At 43.4% G+C, this 22,057-nt stretch overlaps 2 protein-coding genes across 9 annotated transcripts in view; one reads left to right on the top strand and one right to left on the bottom strand.

Annotated features, from left to right (window-relative positions):
* Positions 1-6,298, top strand: part of THSD1 (thrombospondin type 1 domain containing 1) — a 31,179-nt gene extending 24,881 nt beyond the window's left edge. For 3 of the 4 annotated variants that reach the window (XM_041466947.1, XM_041466948.1, XM_041466946.1), the window contains one exon: positions 842-6,298. In XM_041466947.1, coding sequence (XP_041322881.1) covers positions 842-2,217 — 1,376 coding nt within the window. In that variant the 3' untranslated portion in view covers positions 2,218-6,298. The remainder of the gene's footprint in view (positions 1-841) is intronic. The other variant, XM_041466949.1, reaches the window with a different exon arrangement.
* On the bottom strand, positions 2,290-15,417 carry LOC121353259 (fibrinogen-like protein 1). Of its 5 annotated transcripts, none has more exons than XR_005955073.1 (10): positions 15,096-15,211; positions 14,876-14,933; positions 13,499-13,583; positions 12,574-12,784; positions 11,350-11,509; positions 10,110-10,207; positions 9,942-10,030; positions 8,355-8,545; positions 4,517-7,409; positions 2,290-2,998 (listed from the first exon to the last, which is right to left on the bottom strand). XR_005955073.1 is itself a non-coding variant. In XM_041466952.1 (9 exons), the coding sequence occupies exons 3-9, from the start codon at positions 13,571-13,573 to the stop codon at positions 7,220-7,222; spliced, it is 1,014 nt and encodes a 337-aa protein (XP_041322886.1). In that variant the 5' UTR covers positions 13,574-13,583; positions 14,876-14,933; positions 15,228-15,417; the 3' UTR covers positions 2,290-7,219. The 5 variants fall into 5 exon arrangements, 3 of the variants coding, with proteins under 3 accessions (XP_041322886.1, XP_041322884.1, XP_041322887.1); XR_005955074.1 differs by having other exon boundaries at positions 2,290-4,648; positions 6,908-7,409; XM_041466952.1 differs by lacking the exon at positions 15,096-15,211 and adding an exon at positions 15,228-15,417 and having other exon boundaries at positions 2,290-7,409.
* Positions 15,418-22,057: the final 6,640 nt, after the last annotated feature.

Genomic DNA, 22,057 nt, shown 5'->3' with positions numbered 1-22,057 from the left:
CTCAAATTGGAAGTGGCCCATAAGGATCATGGAGTCCAACTCCCTGCTCTCCCAGGACTACTAAAGCTAAACCATATGACTGAGAGCATCGTTCAGACAGCCTGTGAATTCTGGCCATGATGACTTCCCTAGGACGCCTGTCCCAGTGTCTAATTACCATCTCAGTGAAGAAAGGTTTGCAGAGTATTCTTCTCTGTTCAAAGTCCCATCTCCAGTCCACAACAGAAGGGTGTCAGAATGGTAGTAGAATGCTGGAGAATGAGCAATGACACATTCAGTTGAAAGCTTGCTGTGGCATGGGAAGGTTTTGTCCTCTGGGACTGTGGCACCAGACAGTGGAAGAAGCATCCTCAGAGGACTGCTTAGAAAAGTTACATTGCCTCTCCTGGTGCTGCCTCTCTCTTCAAATTCATTTCAATTCTCACACCCACTTAAGCTCTCCTAAAAATAATTTTAAAGTGATACCTGAAGTACTAGCCTGGGCTGAATTATTTTTACCCCCTTTATGTCACTTTTCAACAGGGAATCTAAATGTACTTCATAAAGAAAGGCAAACAGAGTTCCTCAATTTTCAGTAATACCTTATGGAAATAGCAGAACAGGAAAAAATAATGATTGCATTTAAAAGATCTGTGGGAGCCTTGGTTTAAAGTAAATAGATGTTCGTGCCAGTTTGAAGTCATCAAGTAATAAGTAATCTCCAATGAGCAAATTTTAATGGCAGACAACTTCCTGTACCGTATTAATGGCTTCTTTTCCTTGGTAGTGAAGTATCCATCCTCAAATACCAAAATGCTGCTGCCAGTGCAACTCTGACAGATGTGTGTGCTCTTTCTTACAGCTGTCCAGCCTCCCACCCCACCTTCTGTTCAGCCAGGAGAGGACCAGAAAGCAAATAATATAGTTACCATCACTGGTATCTCCCTGTGCTTGTTCATCATCTTTGCCACAGTTCTTATCACTCTCTGGAGGAAGCTCTGCAGAGCTCAGAAGTGCAGCACCGCTGTCCGACGAAACTCTGTCCATTCCCCCGGCTTCCGGAAAAATTCAGATGAGGAGAACATTTGCCAAGGCAACAAGCAACGGGACAGCTTTGCTGAAGGAGGGGATGCCCCTGTTAACATTCCCCTAACCTACAGGCGAAGCCTCCAATTTGCCCAAGAAGATGATGTGTCTGGAAGTGAAAGCTTTCAGCCAAATGCCCAAAAAATAATCCCTCCAATTTTCAGCTACCGTCTGGCACAGCAGCAGCTGAAAGAGATGAAGAAGAAAGGCCTGACAGAGACCACTAAGGTGTACCATGTCTCTCAGAATCCTCTCACGGACACGGTTCTTGGTGCCACCTCGATGCTTCCTCTGAGTGGGGAAAACCAAGAGGAGGCAGCAGCAAACAAATTTCGGATCAAATCTCCATTTCTGGACCAGCCAGCCAATCAGCCCAAGTTCCTGGGAGAAGGCTCTCACCCTAGGTTGGATTTTCCATTCTCACAGGCCAATCCTGCAGTGAGCCCTACCCAAACCTTGGTAAGAAGAGGTCATTTCAAGCACCAAGATAACAGAGTGGACTTGCCTGAGAGGGGCTGTCACAGAAACTCACAGTTCAGAAGAACAGCCAGTTTCCATGAAACTAAAAAGGCCAGGCCTTTCAGAGAGAGAAGCATGTCTACTCTCACACCTCGACAGACTCCCCTCTACAGCTCCAGGACCAGGACGTGGGACCAGGGTCTGGAGGACAGGACACGGCCAAAATCAAGAAACGCTAATGCAGCTTGTGAAAAGCTGGATCAGCCCCACGGCACTGTGCTGGGGTGTGAACCACAGGGCCATGGCGCAAAGCCCCACCACAGGGCAGGTCCCCCAGTGAGGAAGCTGGACCTGATCACAGATCGCCAGCCTGCTGGTCAGGAGAAGGCAGCTGAGAAACCTGAACCCAGCCGAAGTAAGAGGGGCCCTTCACCTAACCCCAAAGGTGTGTGGCGGAAAGAGACCGGCCCAAATGGCAAAGATAATTCCCAGAGAGGCCTGAGCGTCAGCCCTGCCCAGTATCGAAGGGACAAGTGCCAGAGCTTCCCCCTGGACCCTGAGTTTGCCTTTTATGACAATTCTACTTTTGGCTTAACAGAGGCAGAGCAGCAGATGATCGACCTCCCTGGGTATTTTGGCTCAAATGAAGAAGATGAAACAAGTACTCTGAGCATTGAGAAGCTGGTGATCTGAGTGACTCATTGCGGCCCTGCAGGAGTGGTGTGCGTGGGAGAGGATCTGCAGGATCGGTTGGCTTCTGGTGAAAGAAAAAGCAAGAATCACGTTACCTCCACACACAGCAGCAGGGAGTAATGCCCCAGGTCTGGCTTGTGGGAACATATTCCTTTCTAATTACTGAAAAGTGCTTTCATATAATTATTTTTTGTATGTATGTGTGTACAAGACACACAAAGTACCCTGGGAAAGAAGGTGTTAGTTAAGGTGTGGCACAGGAATGGCCAATAGATTTTATTGTGTAAAGCAGTCATGTTTTGTGCATCATACATGATAAATGCCGCTGACATTTCCCACCTTGTCTACTGTGTACTGGTAGACTGTGAGATATTGAAGCATCCACTGTCCAGCACCCTCAGCCATCTGCCCTGATTAGTGAATCATTTCCCATCTAGAAAGCACAAAGCTCAATCTGTGGGCAGTTTTCATAATTTTTCTGATAGTCATCAGTGAACTGCATTGATTTGTAGGTGTTGCTCAAATAACTCATATGGTGAGGGGTGTTTTAGCTGGTTGCATGAAAGTGCAAACAATTGATGCTGAATACTTGAGTGAATTTAAATTGAGGAGACATTTTCATCATTCAAGACTTGATATTTTCTTACTGTCAATATTTATATCAAGAAAACAATGTACAAATATTTGCAGGAAATTAGTACAAAAGGCATGCTACAGGGAGGGCAAAGAAAACAGATTATCAGATTTTAGTCCTCAGAGAAATGTCACCGCAGCATGTTACCTGTAAAAAGCAGTGAGAGAACGGTTGAATTATGCATCCTTTCCATAGTCATCCTTTCCTTTATTAAAATTTTTAAATGCAAATGCATTGACCATAATACTACTATGGCAAGCTCAAAATAAATTATGAACAAAACCAGCAAACAACAAGATTATTTGATTAATACCTGTTCTGGGAACAAAAAATTAAAATGGCTTGACAATATCAGGTGATTCACAGAGAATCTTATAGCATCATTTACATTGGAAAGACCTCTAAAATAATTAAGTCCAACCATTAACGTAACACCACTGTGTTCACCACTAAACCATACCCCTGGTATGTTTTAGTGGTGAACACACTAAATCACGTGCATACACCTTTTGAACACTTCCAAGGACAGTGATTCCACTGCTTCCCTTTGATGCCTGTTCCAATGCCTGACCACTCTTTCAGTGAGTAAACTTGCCCTCATATCAAATCTAAATCTTCCCTGGCACAACTTGAGGCCATTTCCTCTGATCCTCACTTTTTACCCGGGAGAAGCGGCCAACCAACCCCTACCTTGCTACAGCCTCCTTTCAGGGAATTGTAGAGAGCAGTAACAGTGAACTACAAAAGCCATGATGGGCTTTTTTGTTGTGTTTTAAAACCAAACATCACAAATTTGACATTAGATACTGCTGTAAGTATTCAGAGTTGGGTTGGAACTCCAGTTAACAGCAGAAGCAGACCTCAGGCCTTTGTGAATGACTAAGACTTTTCTTGCCATTTGTTAGGATAACTGTCTCTCTGGGGACTTTGCAAAGACCAGGGGAATGCTAGTGAGCAGAAACAAGAAAAAAAGGAGAAGATGCTGCCCATGGAGGTTGGTGTAAGAGGAGAAAGGTTTAGGCAGTGGACTATTAGACTGAAATCAACTCTCCCCTAAGGAGCTTAACCCCACATGCCCTTTAACCTGCCTTGTGGGTGTGAAAGCGAAATTAACATGTGCTCCATTGTCAAGAAGGAGGCTGCTATCTTTCTCAAAACTGGCTTTCTGAGCAGAGAGATTTCCCAATCCCACATTCTTCCCCCCAGCCCTGCTCTGCCACAAACCAACAGCAATTTTAAAGGAAGAGCAGCATTGCTGTGTGTAAGCGATGGCACCCCACTGCAGTGTCCAAAGCTGACATGGATAGCTTGACAGGCACACGGTGTTACCTGCTGTAACAACATAGGAGGAGCAAGCCTCAGCATTTGGCCACCAGAGCCAAATCTGGCTGTTTGAATGGCCTTTCTGATGGTCTTTCATGATGTGAGCTCCTTCTTTCCCTGGAACCTTGCCAAGATGCTGATGTTCAGCCCTTGGCCCTGCGTGGTGTTGGTACCAGCAATGTGTTCCCATGAACTGTCAGCTTGAAAAGCTGTTTAAATCATCTAAGAAAATGTTCTCGCTTGAAGAGTTATCCAAAGGCAATCAAATGTAATGAGTCTTTAAATTGACTTAAATGAGCTGGAAAGCAGACCTCTGAAACAATTGCAGCTCAGGTTACTTACCCTGCCTGTACTAAGGTAAGGTCTGTGGTGTGAAGTACCTTTTCCCTGAAGCAGTGATCCATCATCATTGGAGCTGTAGGGCTACAGTATCTGTTTAAGCTTTGTTGAGCCTCTCAGCATGGGAGAGAGACCCTGTAGAAACAGGAGATCAAATGGTCAGTGCAGCAATAGTCAGCAAGCATTCCCCTAAACCTTCAGCGGGAGGGATTGGAGCTTGGCATAGCACTCAGATCCAGTAAGTACTCAACTAGTGGCATTCTACCCTGTTTATTAGGACTAAAGGTGGTTCTGAAATGCTTCCTGAGGTTTGCTGTGGGATTTGTAGGCTCCTGCACAGAGCCCTGTGACCCTTGCATCTCAGTGGAGGTTTCCTTTGCCACAGAAGGACAGAGAAGGGGCAACATTGCTCTTAATCAGATGGTGCTTTCTGCAAAGTTGTCCCAGTGTTGGGCTGTGTTATGCAATAGATGTACTTAGGTACATTTTACATCAAAGGCAGCAGGGCAAACCTCTTCCCTCGCAGCCTGTCATACCTTGGCCTCCCTTTACCTCTCAGAGACAGGAGAAATGCCCTGACATTGATGCTGGCTGAAGGCAGTCCAGCTCTAATGCCTGCCCCTCCACACTGACACACAGGGAAACAGGCTCCATCCTCTGGACTTTACATCACTCATTGCTCACTCACTGGGGAACTGGACTGGGTGCAGGTTGTCTGATTAAGCCCTGCTGACTTCATCTCCAGCTTGATAATCCATTATCAGATGGGTTACCAGATGCTTAATGAACTGCCACACCACAATGCTGTCCCCTCAGTGCTGTAGTTTCCACAGTCTTTGCCCTACTTCCTTAGCTCTTTACTGAAGGGTGGGATTGAGCATCAACTGCCAGAAGGTATGAATTTATTTCATTCACATTTCTCAGTGTCATCAAAATAAAAATTATCCTCTCTGCCTTCAGCACTTATCAGGGGCCATGCAGTTACAATTTGTGCAAAGTCATTCCTTATGTCCCAACATGCAGTTACTATCTTGCACTGAGATTTTATCTTATCAAAATACAGCAGCAGTGATCAGAAGGGAAGGAGTGAGTAAGTGCTGCCTTTTTGCAGCCCTTTCTTCACAAGGGCAAGATGTCTCATTTCAGACATGTTGGTGAAAATTTCATTCTACATGAGTATGCTTGAGAAGAGGGCTGGGGGCAGTCTAGCCAAGGGCACAGGTTCATGGAGCACAGCTCCCTGGAGTGCTGCCCATTACGCTGGGATGTTCATGCTTGCAGTCACTGGGATGTCTAGGAAGCAGAGGAACCAAACCAAGTTTTAAACTGAATCTTCACCTCATGCCTCTGCATTGTCTCCAGGACAGCTTGAGCCATGAAAATTAAACTTACCTTGCAGACCCTTTCAACTACCCAGGACAACAGGTGAAAAAGCACCAGAGCCAACACTGAAAGAATACATTTCTCTTATTATGAGCTTTCCAAGATTTTGATCCAGATTTCTGTTCACATTCCTATTGTTGAAAACTAGATAAAACGTATTAAGTCCTACTCAGATGGTTTTATTTCACTCTTTATCAATATGTATACAAATTACAGTATGTATGGATATAAAAGCAAATAAATGGAAAAGTAATACCAGTTAAAAATTTAGAAAAATCAGAAAAAAGGGAAACAGGTTAATTCTACAGCATGGTAGTTAAATTATTTGCATCAAGCTGATACTGCTGTTCATTTTTAACTGTTGTTTTTAACAGCTGTAGAAAATAAATTTTCAGTATTCCATTTCTTTCATTTGTGTTGCTCTTTCATTCCACCCCAGTGAGACAATGAAAGCAGTGTGCCTTGTGGTTCAACCACTTTCTGATTCCCCTTCACTAATGCAAAGTCATCTGGTAAATTACAGGAGAATATATGAATTGTGACTGCATTTTAGGAACTCCTATGAATATCTGCATTCACCTTAATTTTAGTAAAATCTGCATAATTTTAATCTGCCGTTTAAATCTGGTTGGCAGGATTGTCTTTGTCTGCTTTAAAGTCTTGTGCTGTACTATAGCAGTGGATCTGCAGTGGGAAGCTATTGGAATGGAATTCACACTGTCCATATTGCGGGTGTTTACTTTGAAGCAGCCTTAGTCTGGATGCAGACTAGCAGTTGGAGCATGTCCATCCACAGGTTTGGTTTCACACACTGCAGGAGCACTCTGCAACTGAAGTGTGGCAATTAGAACCATAGGGAAAGTGGCTTAAAAACATTCTCCTGATGCAGAGCAAAGCACTAACAAAGGCACAACAGATGAAGTCCAATTCCCTGTCCCCTTGTTCTTTCTATCCTGATGTTCTCATAACTGAAACACTGATGGTTAAAATCAAGATGAGAAGGGTTTATACCTTAGAAAGTATAGATTGATTAAAGGACACGCTTGATCCTTCTAAGTCCAGAGAACTTTCAATAAACATTCTTCAACAAAGTCTTGAAAACTGCTGAAAAATAAATCTTATCTTGTGACTGTGATCCATATGTTTTTTATTAAATTGTCTGGCTGTGCTCAAACAACTCGTGCTGTTAGCTTCAGGTAGCAGAAGCAGGTGCAACTCCAGCTATCAAGTGCAGGTTTGGTGATTGGCAGCAGCAGAGCACTGGCTATCAACTTACACCATTCTTTTCAGCCTGTGCTTTTTCTCTTTCCAAAGCAGCAGGTTTCAGCTGCCCTGACTGTTGTCACCATCTCCGCTCTCTCCGTCGATAAAGAATGGAGCCCTGATTTTCATGGCTGAATATTTCAGTGAGTACCACATCCCGTGCCATGTAGACCAAACCAAGCCGTCATCATGGGGTCCACTGTACCTCCCTCTTTTGTAGTATCGCCCATTGAGGTTTACAGCATGGCACCTTGGAACAATGTAGGAAAGACAAAAAGGGAATTCTGTTTAGCATGAGAAGATACTGCATCACTGCAGTGAAGTACCATTCTCACACAACATATATATAGATATACCAGGGTGGGATGGACTAAATGGTTAATGCTTTTAGTGGAACACAGGAATATGTGGGTCATCCTAAATCAGACACCTACACTGGTGAGATAATTCTGCCTGTTGACTCCTTTGGGTGTATTAACTACAGGCATTGGAACTGCATGGCCTGAACAAAGTGGTGTAGTGCCATTTGGTATGCTCTAGCTCAAGTGTAGGCAGCTCCATATTGACACCTAAAAATGCAGATGTCTTTTCATTGAGGTAAATCCTGTTACTGATGTAAATTTTTGTAGCTCCACCAATTTCAGTTGTTATGTGATGAGAATCTGGTCTAAGAGGCTCATCCTGCACTAAAGCAGAGAAAATCTGAGAGTGTAACATCCTGGATTCCAGGGCTGTTAAACACGAGTCCTTATCCATTGATGTGTGGCATATGCCCAAACAGCAATTATACCCTCATAACTTATGGGGTAACTCTGCCCTTGGACATGCTCCGTTCTAGGGAAATGTCCTTTGTACACTCTTCAGCTTACCATGGCTACAGTTGTTTTCTTCACTGGAGTATAACACAAACCACTTTCAGGAATTTTAACTGAGCTCTTTTCCTTCCAGTTCATTGTCCCCTGTGCATTTGTTCTGAACCATTTTCTTAAAGTGACTTCAACTTACCTGATTTGCTATAATAAAAGTAGTAAATTGTTTTGCTTTGAGGATCTGTAGGTCTGAACATCTTAGGTTTGGCTGTGCGAGGTGGCAAGTGCACACAGCAACCTCCAGCTGCTGTAAGGCAGGCAAGTCCTCTCAGCTGTGCAGCCACCCACAACCTACACATCCAAGAGGAATCAGCTGTTTTCCATACCTGTTAAACCACCAGCCACCCTTGTTCTCTGATGCACAGTTGCCAGCCAGGAATTGATCGTGATCCTTATCAAATGTGGTGAACTGCATCCCTCTGTGAGAAGCTGACCACTGATCTTCAAAATTGCTCCCACCAGACAGAGCGTCGCCAGCATTACCAGAATAGGTGCCAAACCATAACCTGTAATTTTCCTGCAAGAATATATGAAACATTTATTTGATATCCATTCTTTCTGCCTTTCCTCACAGTTTTAAAGCCAAATTAGCTCTGGACATTTCATCCACTGTCAAAGGCATGCCTGTTGAAGTCAAGGGTGACTTTTGTCTCCATGCTTTAATGATCCTAGTGTAGATCAATGTAGGATTTAAACTTCCAGAAGGGATTGGTAATTACTGCTGCTGCTACAAAAGGCCCCAGGTTTATTGTCATTCAACAACCATTTAATACACTTCACAGCAAGATGGAAAGCTCTTTCTAGCTGATCAAGAACAACTTAGCAGAAAACTGCCAAGTGTCAAGTAATTGCCTTCATAAACAGATCAGTTCTTCAGCTAGAATAAATGCTTAGGCATTTTCCTCTTCCAAGCACTAGAAGCCATCTGATTTCTATTATCTGGTCCTGGTAGGAATATTTAGAATAATAGTTCCATTGTGCACAGCTAACAGGTCAAAGAGATATTTGATATTAAGTGGATGGTCACATTTGTGTTGTGGGCTTTCTCCTGTCATCATTGGCCTCATTTCTTTATGAAAAATGGCAGTAAGGTATTGAAATGCAGCTGTTCAAACTTTTCATAAGAAACCTCTAATTGCAAACTGAGTGTCATGTTCACATTTCTGGAGCAGTGATGGAGTTGGAACTAGAACATGCAATATCCTTGGTTATTTGGGCTACTTATATGTGGTGTTCAGGAAGGCACGTCTGCAAAGAACAGCACCTATATGGAGCTGGACGATGTCTACAGCTAGAAAGCACAGCATGAAAATACAGGATGTGTCTGTCTCTGAGCTTTCTGTGTCTGTAGCAGTAGGTATAGCACTACATATACCTCTCTTCAAGACAGGAACTTGCAACTGCTCTTTCAAAGCTTTGATTAGAATTCCCTGTTTTATTTTAAAACAAAGTTGAGAGGATTTGTTCTGGCATTTGCCTTTTGTGTGACAGTCTGAAACACTCTCTTAGAAAGCAGGAGAACAGGGTTCCATTTAGTTGCAGAGGTTCAAACCCTAAGGGTCTTCTCACTCACAGAAGACTCTTTTAATCATGAGGCCAGAGGCAAATACATGTGGGAATCCCTGTGCCAGGGAACTGCCCTCTGTTCAGCAGCACAGTTAGCAAGAGGGCACAAACGTGTGATTCTATCACCCACTGACCTGGACACTCATTTGTAAGGAAAAAGTCCCAGGTTTATGTCCCTGATTCCAGGGCTGTTTGTCAGTTGGACAAACTAGGAAGCCCAGGAAACCAGAGCAGGTAAGATTTGCAGAGCTGTAGATACAACCCTGATGCTGGTGTGATGCTGTGTATGCAGCTGCCCCACCCTCACAGACCAAAGGAAGAAAACCACTGCTCTCTCCATTTCTTACCTGCTCATTTGCAAGCTGGAAATTTTCATAGATTGCATAACGTCTTTCCCCATGCCAGTCCATCAGGTCAATCTTTAATGAGTTCTCTCCTAAACATAAAGTTGTGTCATGTTAGATGAATACCTAATGCAAATCAGAAAGAAATCTATGGAGAAAAAATACTTGGACCTCTAGCAAGCAGGTCATGGATGTGGTCATTGCCCAGCCAGTATTCATCATTCTTGCCCTGGAATTTCCCAAATCCCAGTTTGTAATCATCCCATTTCCTGCAGAGAAAAATTTATAGATATAAATTTCATCATGAGAGGGAATTAGACAGTTTGTAACACTTGAGTATGGTAACAAGTAAAACTTACCTTTATGTAGATACTGTTTTCTAAAAGTATCTGATTCATCTAGGAGTAAATACAACTCACAACTTTCACAGTTTTCCCCTGCTAAACCTGTGCACACACATATATGGGGATCAAACGTTCAAACTGCTAGATGCAGTGCTCACAGACTGATGTTTCCAGTAAAATGCAAAGGGAAAGCAACAGCTGTCATATTGGTCTTCAGCAAAACACCTGATATTGTTCTTCAGCAAGTCATAATTAACCTGATCTATATATTACCTTTGATATTCTCATATACTTCAGTGTGTGTCATCATTTCGAGTTTTAGTAACCCTGTGTTTATTCCTTCTCTCATGTTGTTATTATGGATATTCATTCTGCCTGACCTTCATACTAGTAAATGCTCCTCTTCAGGATGTTTTTATTTCATCTGAACTACCATGGCTAGATAGCTACCACTCTCTGGGTAAACTGGCTTAGAGTCACTTGTAGTAACTTTAACTTAAAGCATAGACTTTAGAAGGCATTAGATATGCCCTGAAATTGTGTGTACTGTGATAGTGAATTAACCTTCATGGGGACATTTCTTCTGAACTGTGCTACCAGAGCATCTCTCCTCCTGTAAATTTCAGTATGAAAGTCACCTCTCTGGGATTTTGCATAGGAAAAGGACAATCTGGTTTGGCATTTAAAAAAATTAACTGAACACGATAATAAATGTTACAACATGCTGAACATAATTCCTCATATCAGAACAGATCTGTTCAACAGGTCTCAGTCTGTGCTCTGGTAGCAGACACCTGCCAATTTGGAGCCTTTGACAGTCTTCAATAATGATAAAATATGCATTCAAATACAGAGAACCCACGGAAAAGAAGTTACAGATCCATTTTGAAAACGGCCCCCTGCTGCCAACAGGTACCACCAGATTGTTCTAATCCTAAATTATCATCATTAATATATAGTCTTGCATATCCTGCTTCTCAAGGGTGGGGGTTTGCCTGGCAGCAGGACTGGGGCAGGAGCTGTTGGCCTGACTGCAAGCCCTGTTGATGCAAGAACAATGCACCCACCTGTTGAAATTCTCCTTGCCGTTACTGCGCCGCTGAATGACAGTCCAGCCCCCGCCATCAGACATGTCACAGAATGCCAGGAAGGGCTCTTGCTCTGCTCTGGGCCTGATCCGGTAGTAGCCACTTGTGGTGCTCTTCCGGCCATACACTGCAGAGCAATCTGGGCAGAACAGTAGCAGTTTGTTAAATGGGCTGGGGGCAAAGCCAAGGGCTATGTGCCACCAAGAGAAGATGTCACCGAGAGGCTGTTTGGGACAAGGACACTTGGCCAGCCTGTGCATAGCTCTGCAAGCCCTGTAAAGTCAAAGGAAATGGTGCAGCAATGAAGTAGCTACACCAGTTTGCAAATGCCAGCCTGACTAATAGCTTTAAGGCTTGAGAGCCATGCCCTCTGAGGGAATAATGCCCAAATCCTTGGTGAGATGCAGGACAGCTGCAGCTTAGCCTGGGGCTATATCGTGAAAGCCTGGGACTGAAACTTTATCTGTCAGAAAGATCATTTGCAGGGAAGGTAACTTCCATGTGGAAGGTAAGGTACCCTCAGCTGTACTTCTGATAAGATCAGGGAACAATATTTCTAAAATAATAGGCTAAGCTCCTGTGTCCAGCTCTACCAGGGCTGTATCAGGAGAGAGCCTTTCAGGATCTCAATGCTTCACTCTTTCAATGTAATGCCCAAAGGCTAAAATCTTGGCCACAGGAAACAATTTATGTTTATGACCATGTTCTCAAAGTAACACCAAGAAACAAAGCATGCATGCCTGTTCCTGTGCACAGAAGTAATGAGGGAGCTGAGGAATAGGGAAGCTTGGCTCATCCAAACAGGTCTCAGTGCCTGCAGCTGAGCCAGGCACTCTGGGCTCCCCGAAGTCACCCAGGGAATATGGGTTCTTTAAGAGCAGAACCCATCTCTTCCTAAAGCAGTTGCCTAAAGTAAATCTGATGGAAATCATGAGAGATGACTGTTCCTCTCTGCAGGCAAGAAGCCCAGCTGAAGATGTCCATTTTGTACCTGGGTAATAGCTACCTACATCTGGGATAAGTGACTCCAGCCCCAAGGGATATCTTTAGTGTCAGGACAACCAGTAAGCTCTTCTTCCCATGTATCTGTATTTTAAATCACAATCCACTTAAAAAATTTTAAACTTTTAGCAGACATAAAATATGACACATGGGACACTGCAGGAAGAAATAAACATTGTGGCACACTACTGCAAACTGTACCTTGGTCATACACTATCAAATTTCCACTGGTTGTGGGTAAAAGTGTCTCATGCTGCACGCTCCTGTTGCCTGAGAACAGTTCACTTTTCGTTCTGTGGTAAGTGTTCTCCAGTATGTCCTTCAGCTGCAATTCATATAAGTAAAGCAAGTCTTGAAGATGTTTTAACCTTTGTCTTAATTTACTGTTGTCTAGGAGGCAGATATCTTTGTCCTATGGAGAAAATAAAACAAAACCCCCCACACTTCAGTCAGTGGTAAGGAGAGACACAGAGAAAGGAGTATCTTGACCCTAGTATTTCACACTGCCTATGTGGATCAACATGATTTCATGGTGATCTCTTCCTAACATGTCCAAATCTTGCACAGCATGAGCTGTTTCATTGAAACCAGTAGAAAAGGGGTTTCTGCAACAACCTTGGCATTGATCAGAGCATGACAGAATGTGGTCAGATGCACAAAAAATTTACTTTGGATGAAAATAATTTGTCTTGACCCCACTTGATGAGCTCAAGAGGAAGGTTTTCAAACTATGAAAGTGCTCAGGTTGATAAGAGAGGGAAAACTTGGCACTTGCACTGCAGATGGGCGAAACCAGCAAGGTTCCAGAATTAGCTTTGTGTAAAACTGAAAAAGAGCTGATATTTTGGCTATAAAAATACATTTTTTAAAAAGATACTTTAGTTGTTGTTTTTGTTGTTGTTTTGAATTCTTAGTAGTGTCAGTTCAGTCTCCCAGACAGTTGTACAGCCCTTAATGCTGTGAAAATCCTGTATTATCAGGACAACATTCCTTTAGCTGCAAGCAGATGCCTTTTTGCTCTGCTCTTGCAGCTCCCCATCCCTCCTGCGGGGGAATATCCATCTCTGCATGACTGGGAATAGTGAACCATTGAGAGAGTGTACAGGCATGGCTAAAAGATACACACCGAGAACCTGGGTGCAGGTGAGCCAAAGCTGACCAGGAGAAGGAGCAGCAGCAACAAGTGCATCATCACACTCATTTCTTATCACCTGAAAAGAGGCATTGACAAGCTGTAATGGAAGCTTTTTTAGTTGCTCTCAGAACTTAATCCCCCCTCACACTTATGTTTTATTCCCCAGGAGATGCTGGAGGATTTGTTAAGGAGGTTGCTTGAAACTACAGGCAGTACAAAATCAAGGTAAGATGTATATTAAGGAGAAGCTAAAGCACCAGTGCAGTATGCTGACAGGGATAAAGGCTCAGGTCTGCTCCTGATTCCCCACAGAAATAAATACTCTGTGTGACTTTCCAGCAGCCTCTGTATCTCCTCCCAGGAATCCACACAGGAAGTTGCTCAGCAATCATGTCTCCGTGAGGACTTTTCATCAAAATCCCACAGAGTTTATTCAGTTCAAACTTCTCAAAGTGGAGTTAAGAGGAATTTGCCTCCTGGTTAATTGACTGTAGACATTCCCCCTCCTCATCCCTGGAGTGGTCTGTGAGGATGGGATTACCTTGGAGGCCAAGTCACACATGTGACAAACTGGACATAAGAAAATTTTTCCTTGGATTTCAGGGGAAAAGATGTCTACTGCCAATCTGCTCCAACACACAGATGTGGTTTTGATTGGAGAGTCTTAGCTAGAAAATATGCTAAGTGATTGCCACTGGGAACATGCAGCTGAATGTGAGTGAACAGTACAAATGGTTCTCAGTGTGCTTGCATCGTGCTTTAAAAAAAAACCCAACAGAATCAGAAATAAAATAAAAAAACCTGAAAACTAGGCTAAACCCAACTCCCCTGCTTCACATCTGGAAGTGCTTCAGAAACTTGGCTCCCCAGCTCTGTACTTTGAGCGATGTGCTTTGTTTCAGCTATGGCTCTATCAGCATCCCTGCAGCAGCTGATTCTAGAGCTGCTTCCAAACCACCAAAGCTGCTGCAACAGAGGAGCCCCGGGCCAGGATGGGCAAGCAGGGCTCAAAGCAAGCTGAGGGAAGAAGATCTCTACAGAAGTTGCCCATAAAAGATGACATGCAGGTAGATGCCCCAGGCTGTGGCAATTTTTCAGCTCACAGAGAGAAGAGTTCAACATTGCAGCAGGGGAGCCCTGCGAGCCCAGGAGCACTGGTGCTGTTCACACCACCCCACTGTGGTGCCAGTGGCTGCAGCACTGGTGCTCAGGTCAGGTTTAGACCCCACACAGTGCCCATGGGTGATGGCAAAAAGCTACCAGGAAGGGTGGGATGAGTGACAGCTCCTGGAAACCAGACAGTGCAGAGCAGAGAGAAAGAAAGCAACTCCATCTACACCTTTACCAAGACACATGAAATGCACATACCTGTAACTTGCCTTTCTTCAGACCTCCTCCCGGAAAGATTATCTCCGTTAAAAGTCAACTGCAAAAGAAAGTGATCATAAACCTGGCTGCATTTCAAGATGAGATTGATGAGATTTTCCTCTCCAGATGACCTACATCAGGGGCACAGAGGAAAAATGTTTCACAGCACTAGGCAGTTTGACAGAAAAGGTACGCCCAATTCCTAGTGTGAAAGACTTACCCAAATCCCAAGTTTTCTCTTGTTACCCAGTATTCATCTTGCTGCTTCCCAGTGAGAATAAACAACTGGAGGTTTCTATCAAGAGTGTTCTCTAAAGGAGAGGGGCTCTGCTGCTTGTGTACTATTACCTACCTTGACTAGGAAGTTCAACCAAGACTGACTTCTTTGAGTGTTTATGTGAATCACGCAGACTAATGCTCCCTGTGGGAGTTTCAGCTCATGTTTTAACCCAGCCAGGATCATTTCAGTAAGTCCTGCAAGGTGGAAATAACACAGTTTTTCCATTCAGCATTCCTTTTGCTGTTTAATCTGTTTTATAAGAGCACAGCTGTAATGCCAAAGAAGCTGCAAATCTGAAGCAAGAAGCAAATGTGGGAGTATTAAGCAAGACTTGCTGTTAAGAGTGAAATCTCAGGAGGGTTGTGTAACTCTCCTGTGAGCTGGATGATTAGATTTGCTAGTTAACACAAACAAGGACATTTGTGGAAAAGAGAAAAAAACCCACAAAACCAAACAGATGGGTGCCTCCCTTTGTATTATGGCCAAGGAATTACAGATTATTTTAAAGAAAACAACAGGAATGTTCCATTTTACCGAGGTTTGTGCAGAGGAGAGACCATGGGCACAAAAGACAAGGCAAATAAACCCATGGTAAATGTCTGTGCTGCTCTTCAGGAAAGCAGGACTATCTAGCTACTACCAGCTACAGGAATGCTGTTTGTTCCTTTAAAACTGCATTCCTCTTCTCCCACAAGAATCCTGATTCATTCCACTGCCAAAGGATTATGTAAGCAATGCTTTTCTTCTCACTTGTTTTCTAGCCCCAGTTTAAGACTGGTTTTGACAGCTATGAAATTAAGTGAGTGAAATGTTTCCTCCCTAGTGGGTACTTGGCCCTTTTTTCTGCCCCTTTGTCCAGGACCTGCAGCTGGCAGCAGGGTGTGCAGGTACCATGCATTGGAGCACAGGGAGGCTGCACATCATCCCTTGGGCTTTCACCAGCAGCAGCAACTCTTTCTCAGCTGGACCCATCCAACAGTGCTCAAAATTCTGTGCAAAAATTTATGCTCCTGTCTAAAAGGTGGCCAAAAATCTCATTGGCCTGTAAACATCTCCTGATCCCAGGCGGGATCAGAGACAGGGCCGAGGCTGTGGTGTCCGTGTTGGAGCCGTGGTGTGGCTGGCACAGTCAGTGTCTGCAGCTGTGTGCAGGGCCATATGAGTAGGGAGCATCAGGCCTCATAGCATTAAGTTCTGCTGGTCCCAGGGCAGAAGGGAACAGTGAAACTGCAGAGCCAGTGAAACTCACGTGTGCTCTGTCACTGCAGCTTTGCAGGAACAGGAATCAATCTCCAACCCTCGTTCAGTGGCTGCCAAAACATCTCTCAGAGCCAAGACATCTGGAGCACTCTTACAATGCCTCTAGGCCTCCACCAATGCTCGCCTCAGCAACATCTGCATGTAAAAATCCCACTCAACTGGAACATGGTTCTTGCATACCTGTTTCATGATTAACTTATTTTCCCAGGCTAGAGAAAGCTTTAGGAATATCTGAAACACAAGAGAGGGGTGGCCATGAGGTTGAGTTCACATGAGGAGGGTCTAGCAGGAGAGCGTTTTCAAGTACTGCTCCACTGGCTCAGAGCTAAAATAATCAAGTCATCATAAAGAATGGACACTGTGTGATCACCAATGTTTCCACACAGATGTTGAAATCCCTAGGCAATGTGACAACAAGTGCTGGGTTGGTTTTTTTTTCCTGGAATACACATGCTTCACAAATATTCTGGAATGCAAATTCCTGTTTAGTTACTTGGAAGGAGATCAGATTCCCTTTTCTTAAGATACTCAATGATCTTGTCAGCAAAAAATAACAGTCTTATTAACTAAAAATCCTCCTACCCTGCTGTCCTCTACCTTCCTTACAGCAAAAGTATTTAGGTGCTGAAAAAACTATTATTCACACATTAAATGCAATACCAGCACACATAAACTGGTCGATAAAGGTGACTGAAGAGCATGGCTCTGGGGTAGCTCTTGATATTCCTACAGTTATGGGGGGAAAATGGCTTGGAATGAACACAGGAACACCTGATGGATATTAACACCTTCAGAGCCTTAAGGAACATCACTGCAGCTGGAAGACAGTAGTGGCATCTCAAAACTCTCCCAAGACCAGTTTCTTGTGGGTTGCTTCTTCTTAAAGAGGAAAGACAAGAAATGAGGCAGACTGCTCCAGGCTCCAAAAGAGATAGAGAGACCTAAGGATTTCACAGCAAGAGTCTGATTGCCTACCTGTGTTCTAGGAAAATACAGGGTAGTCTGGACCCAGCTCAAAGACAAACAGATTACTTGCAGAGAATCCAAGTGCTCTATGAATTTGCATTATTTTTATACTTTCCTATCGCATCCCACCCTCCATGAACACCCTGCTCACTGGGGGAGACTGCAGACCAGGCTCATTTGCAGGCACTGCAGGTGTGGAGGTACCTACCAGGGGCCCTTGATGTTTGAGCTATATCCTCTGCAGGAATCTGGGCTGCCAGGTTTTTTAAAACAAAGTTAATATATGAGATCTGAAACAAATATTTATTGTTTTTTAATCTAACAATAAAGGGTTTCATCAAAAGTAAGATAAAATTAAAAGACCAGGATGACATCAGCCACCATAGTTTCAACCTGTGAAATAACTGAAACCGGCATTTGCGCATGAAAAGTCTGTGGTTGGTAAGCCAGGAGTAACCACAGAAATCTGTGTACAAAGCAGCAGCAGTGGTAGCAGACCATGAAACATGCTAGATCTGAATATTTTGATAACGTTCAAAGAGCAAATACATAATTCAGTTTAACTAATGAGTCTGCATGCAGCCTATGAGTATCTAATGGGTTGACACAACAAATGTAATTATTTTGTAAGTTCCTGAGGGCAAGCACAGGTCTCAGCAATCCCATGTCAGGAATAGCTGTACCAAAGGGAATTAATCACAAGACTAGAGGGAGTATGTGGATTCCATGATCTTCTACCTACTTCAGGTCAGAGAACTTTCCTGACCTAATTCACTCCCATTTGAACTGGAACATCCCTTTGAGAAAAACACATTTTGCTGTGAAATATTTAGTGCAGAAGAACCAGCCACAAACCTTAGCATGTTCTCCCATTCTCCCACTTTTTAATTACTTGCATTGCCCAAAAAAAAAATTTTTTTTTTTTTTTTTTTTTTTTTTTTTTGCCCTGAGTCTGAATGTCTGAATCTTCCAAGTCTCATCCTGCAGCCTTTTAATTCCATGATGCCTTACTCTGAGAAGGTGAAGCCCTCTACTGCCAAATGCCTTTTTCCTTGCTAAAGGCTGGATCCAATCACAGAAGCTGTGTGCTTGCTCCTGGCTGGGAATCCAAACCTCCATTATCTGCTTTGGCTGAGGGTGTGTGTGCAGGAAACCCAGCAGGGGTCATGGAGTGAGGGGCTGCTTGGAGCTTTTCCTAGGCAGGGCTGAGGAACACGGCACAAGGACATCACACTTGTGAGCAGGGCACATGGCTGGCATGGAAGAGGAAAGGCAGGAAAAAGTTCTGCTCCTGGAGAGATTTCATTCAGGGCAGTTTAATGTAGAACAAGTACATAGAGGTGAGAAGAGCTGTGGGTGGTGTATGACAAGGTGTGGTGGAAGTGGTCTCACTGGGCATGTTGAGGGGGCTCCAGGAACTGCAATCTCTGCCGAGATTTGGGAGACTGATCTGCTCTAGGCAGGGATAAGCAGCAGAGATATGTGGTCAGGACAGGAGCAGAACTGCACGTTCTGGAGGGATCTCTGCAGCACAAGAGAGAAGTGCCACATCAATTTAACTGCCTCAAAGGTTAGCAATTGCTGAACAAATACCTTTGTAGTTGTAAATGTTGATGGTGTGAGTCTGCTTACACCCCTTCTGAGGCACCTTGTCCTTTTCCAGATCCATCCCTGTCTGACTGTGATTAAGTCACTCACATGAAGAGCCATATAAAGAGCTCAGGCAATATTTCAAAATCTTTCCTGTTTGTGGATCCAAGGATCTCACTCCTCTTGTCACAGAGCTACATGCCACAATCATTTGTCACTGGCTAATGCCTGCTGTTGCTCCAGGACCTTTCAGTGTTACCTGATTTCCTCTGTCACTAATGCTCCAAGTCTGACCTGCATGGTTACCCAGTGCAGTCAGGATGACTGTGATTCACAACATCTGAGAAGTCAGTCCAGAAATGCCTGCCAGCTTTCTGACATGTGCACACACAGGCCATGCAGGTGGCAGGCGCCTTGCTGGGAGTTAGAGGGACTGTAAACAGACCTAGAATGTTTTTAACACATGTTGATGGTCCTTCAGGTACCGAGGGTACCAAACATCATCCTGAGGTCTGGTGTTCTGAGATTGACATGTGCTCTGGATGTAAGTCACAATTTACTCAGTGCCAGGCAGTCGTTCCTATTCTATCTGACCACAGTTACAACCTCTGTGTTAGCTGCAAACTTCATCACTCAGGATCTTATCCACGCCATGGTTTAAAACAAAACAACGTAACATTAAACAGTGCAAGACAACACCCAATCCCTGCAGAATCTCTCAGGAAAATAATTGCTTAAGGATGGTTTATCTTTTAGTTATTTTAAGACTAGCATGCTGCACTTACATCAATGTGAAATGGGTTGATTGAACCTTTTTATTCAAAGTTATTTTCTGGCCAGTCAGTTGCTTACAGAAACAACAAAATACTTTTATTTTAGCAGTAAAACTTGCAATCTTGTTTTAGAAATATATTTTCTAAATATATTTTCTAAATAATTGTGTCTAAAATGACACAATTATTTTCCCTAATTGCATGTTGATTTACAATTATTATTAATATTATTATTATTGCTTCTACTATTAAGCTTCTTTAATATCTTATTAGTCTAAACCCTCTGCCTAATCTGCTCTCACTTCTCAGGGAGCAGAGCCAAGATGAAAAGCTATCACCATCAGGTCATTTGGTCTACCTGTTTTTAATATTGGCAGAGAATTCATTTTTTACCCACTTATCTTCATACTTCTGCTATCTCAAGACTTAATAAAAATGTAATTAGTTTTCTTGTCTGTCTTAAAATAATCAGATATAGAAAAGCAATGCCTTACCAATTTAAAAACCTGTCAAGGTAACAGATTCTGTTTACCACCTTCTCTGTTATTTTTGGAATGCAAAGTATGTCTTCACCCCTCTGAGAAATGCGTACTTAATCGTGCTCTTTAGCCAGTATGTAACTGGATTATTTACTAAATATTTAAATATTTTTTGCATTTTTGACAATTCAGCTATTTTACACTGATGAAAAATTGTCAGAGGATCAGAACTGGATTCTCAAGGCTCATTAAATATCAGTATCATGACTTAACCAGCAAAATATAATGAAAAATATTTACAAGTCTTGAACTTAAAAAACATAACACTTTCAATGCTTCCTTTTTATTTTGGTTTTATGGATGTTGGATCTTGTTCCTATGCTTTTCTCTACCAGCTGAGAGATAGAAATTTAATTCTATTAGTAAAAAGGTGGTGTTTTTATTTTAGTCACCCGAGTCCAGAAGTTAGGGTCTTAAGAAAATAGATCAACCACCAGGATACTCAGGAAACACATGAAACTCAGTATCACTGGCAATGCAGCATCTATCTATATGATGAAAACTGGGAAGAGTTGTTCTTCCTTTTAAAGTGCATCTTCAGCTGGCCAGCCCTGGAATTCAGCCTGGGTGCCAAACTGGAAGCCTCCCACCTCCAGCCCCTCCTTTGGTTTTTACAGGTTGTCTGGTGAGAAGTCCACTTCAATACCTAAACTGCCTTCACACCTTGGTGCTTCCAGAGCCCAGGACAGGGGTAACTGGACTTTTGTATTTCTACACTGTTCTCTGACGTGGGCCTCCCCCCACCACTTCCACCATGAAGGTGCTCCACAGGTGTAAACTCCTGCTGAGAGTAACTCACCCCATTATCCCCACCCAGTCCACGGGATCAAGCCTGTCCTAAGTAACCTGCACTGCAAGTGCATGAGAGAAACACAGTCCCCCATCATAGCATAACCAGAGATGTTTATTAAAAGTGTACATAACTTTTATAATATTTTCACCACTGAGTTAGAATAGCATGAGCCTGGACAGCCAATAGTATAATTATTAATAAGCTTGATAACCAGTAATATTCATGATCAACTCCCTAATAGCAACATCAGACTTTTCTCTCAAAGATAATCGCTTATATAAGAGTTCTTCCTACAAACTACTGTGCACCTGCTACTTGTTACATTTTAAAAATCTTTGTTACATCTTTCCTGCCTTGACTGAATAGTCTCTTTCTAACTAAATGCTCTTTGTTCTCTCAATTACAAGTTCCCTTTGTTTTATTTCCCTACACTGCACATGTAATTTTTTTTTTATGACTAAGAGAAAATTAGTCGAATGTTTCTTCTCATCATCAAACTTAGTTTCCGTCCTTGTTTAGCTGCTTCCAAATACATAATTATCTGAATAAACCAAACATACTTAGCACCAACCTCATGAAGTTTAACGAAGACAAGTTTTCAGAGTCTATACAGGGGCTGGGTCCTGGTGGATGGCAAGCAGAATCTCAGTCAGCAGTGCCCTGGCAGCCCTGTCCTGGGGTGCATCAGGCACAGCATCACCAGCTGGGCAAGGGAGGGGATTGTTCCACTCTGCTCTGCACTGGGGCAGCCTCACCTCGAGTGCTGGGGGCAGTTCTGGGTGCTACAACATAAACAAGACATTAAGAGGTTAGAGTGTTCAAAGGAGGGCAATGAGGATGGTGAAGGGCCTTGCGGGGAACCTGCATGAGGAGTGGCTGAGGTCACTTGGTCTGTTCAGCCTGGAGGAGACTGAGGGGAGACCACAATGCTGTCTACAGGTTCCTCATGAGGGGAACCTCATGGGAGGGGCAGGCACTGAT

Source organism: Pyrgilauda ruficollis, unplaced genomic scaffold, assembly GCF_017590135.1.
Source record: "Pyrgilauda ruficollis isolate IOZ18807 unplaced genomic scaffold, ASM1759013v1 scaffold20, whole genome shotgun sequence".
NCBI classification, from domain to species: Eukaryota; Metazoa; Chordata; class Aves; order Passeriformes; family Passeridae; genus Pyrgilauda; species Pyrgilauda ruficollis.
Note: the sequence above shows the minus strand (reverse complement) of the source record. Positions and strands in the feature narration are given on the sequence as shown.

Coding starts and splice junctions, on each gene's coding strand:
- LOC121353259 (XM_041466952.1), bottom strand. CDS start 13,573: ATGAGTGTGATGATGCACTTGTTGCTGCTGCTCCTTCTCCTGGTCAGC. Junction 8,546..9,941: donor TCCAGCTTGCAAATGAGCAG/GTAAGAAATGGA, acceptor ATATTCTTGCAG/GAAAATTACAGGTTATGGTT. Junction 7,410..8,354: donor GGTGGCTGGTGGTTTAACAG/GTATGGAAAACA, acceptor CATTGTTCCAAG/GTGCCATGCTGTAAACCTCA.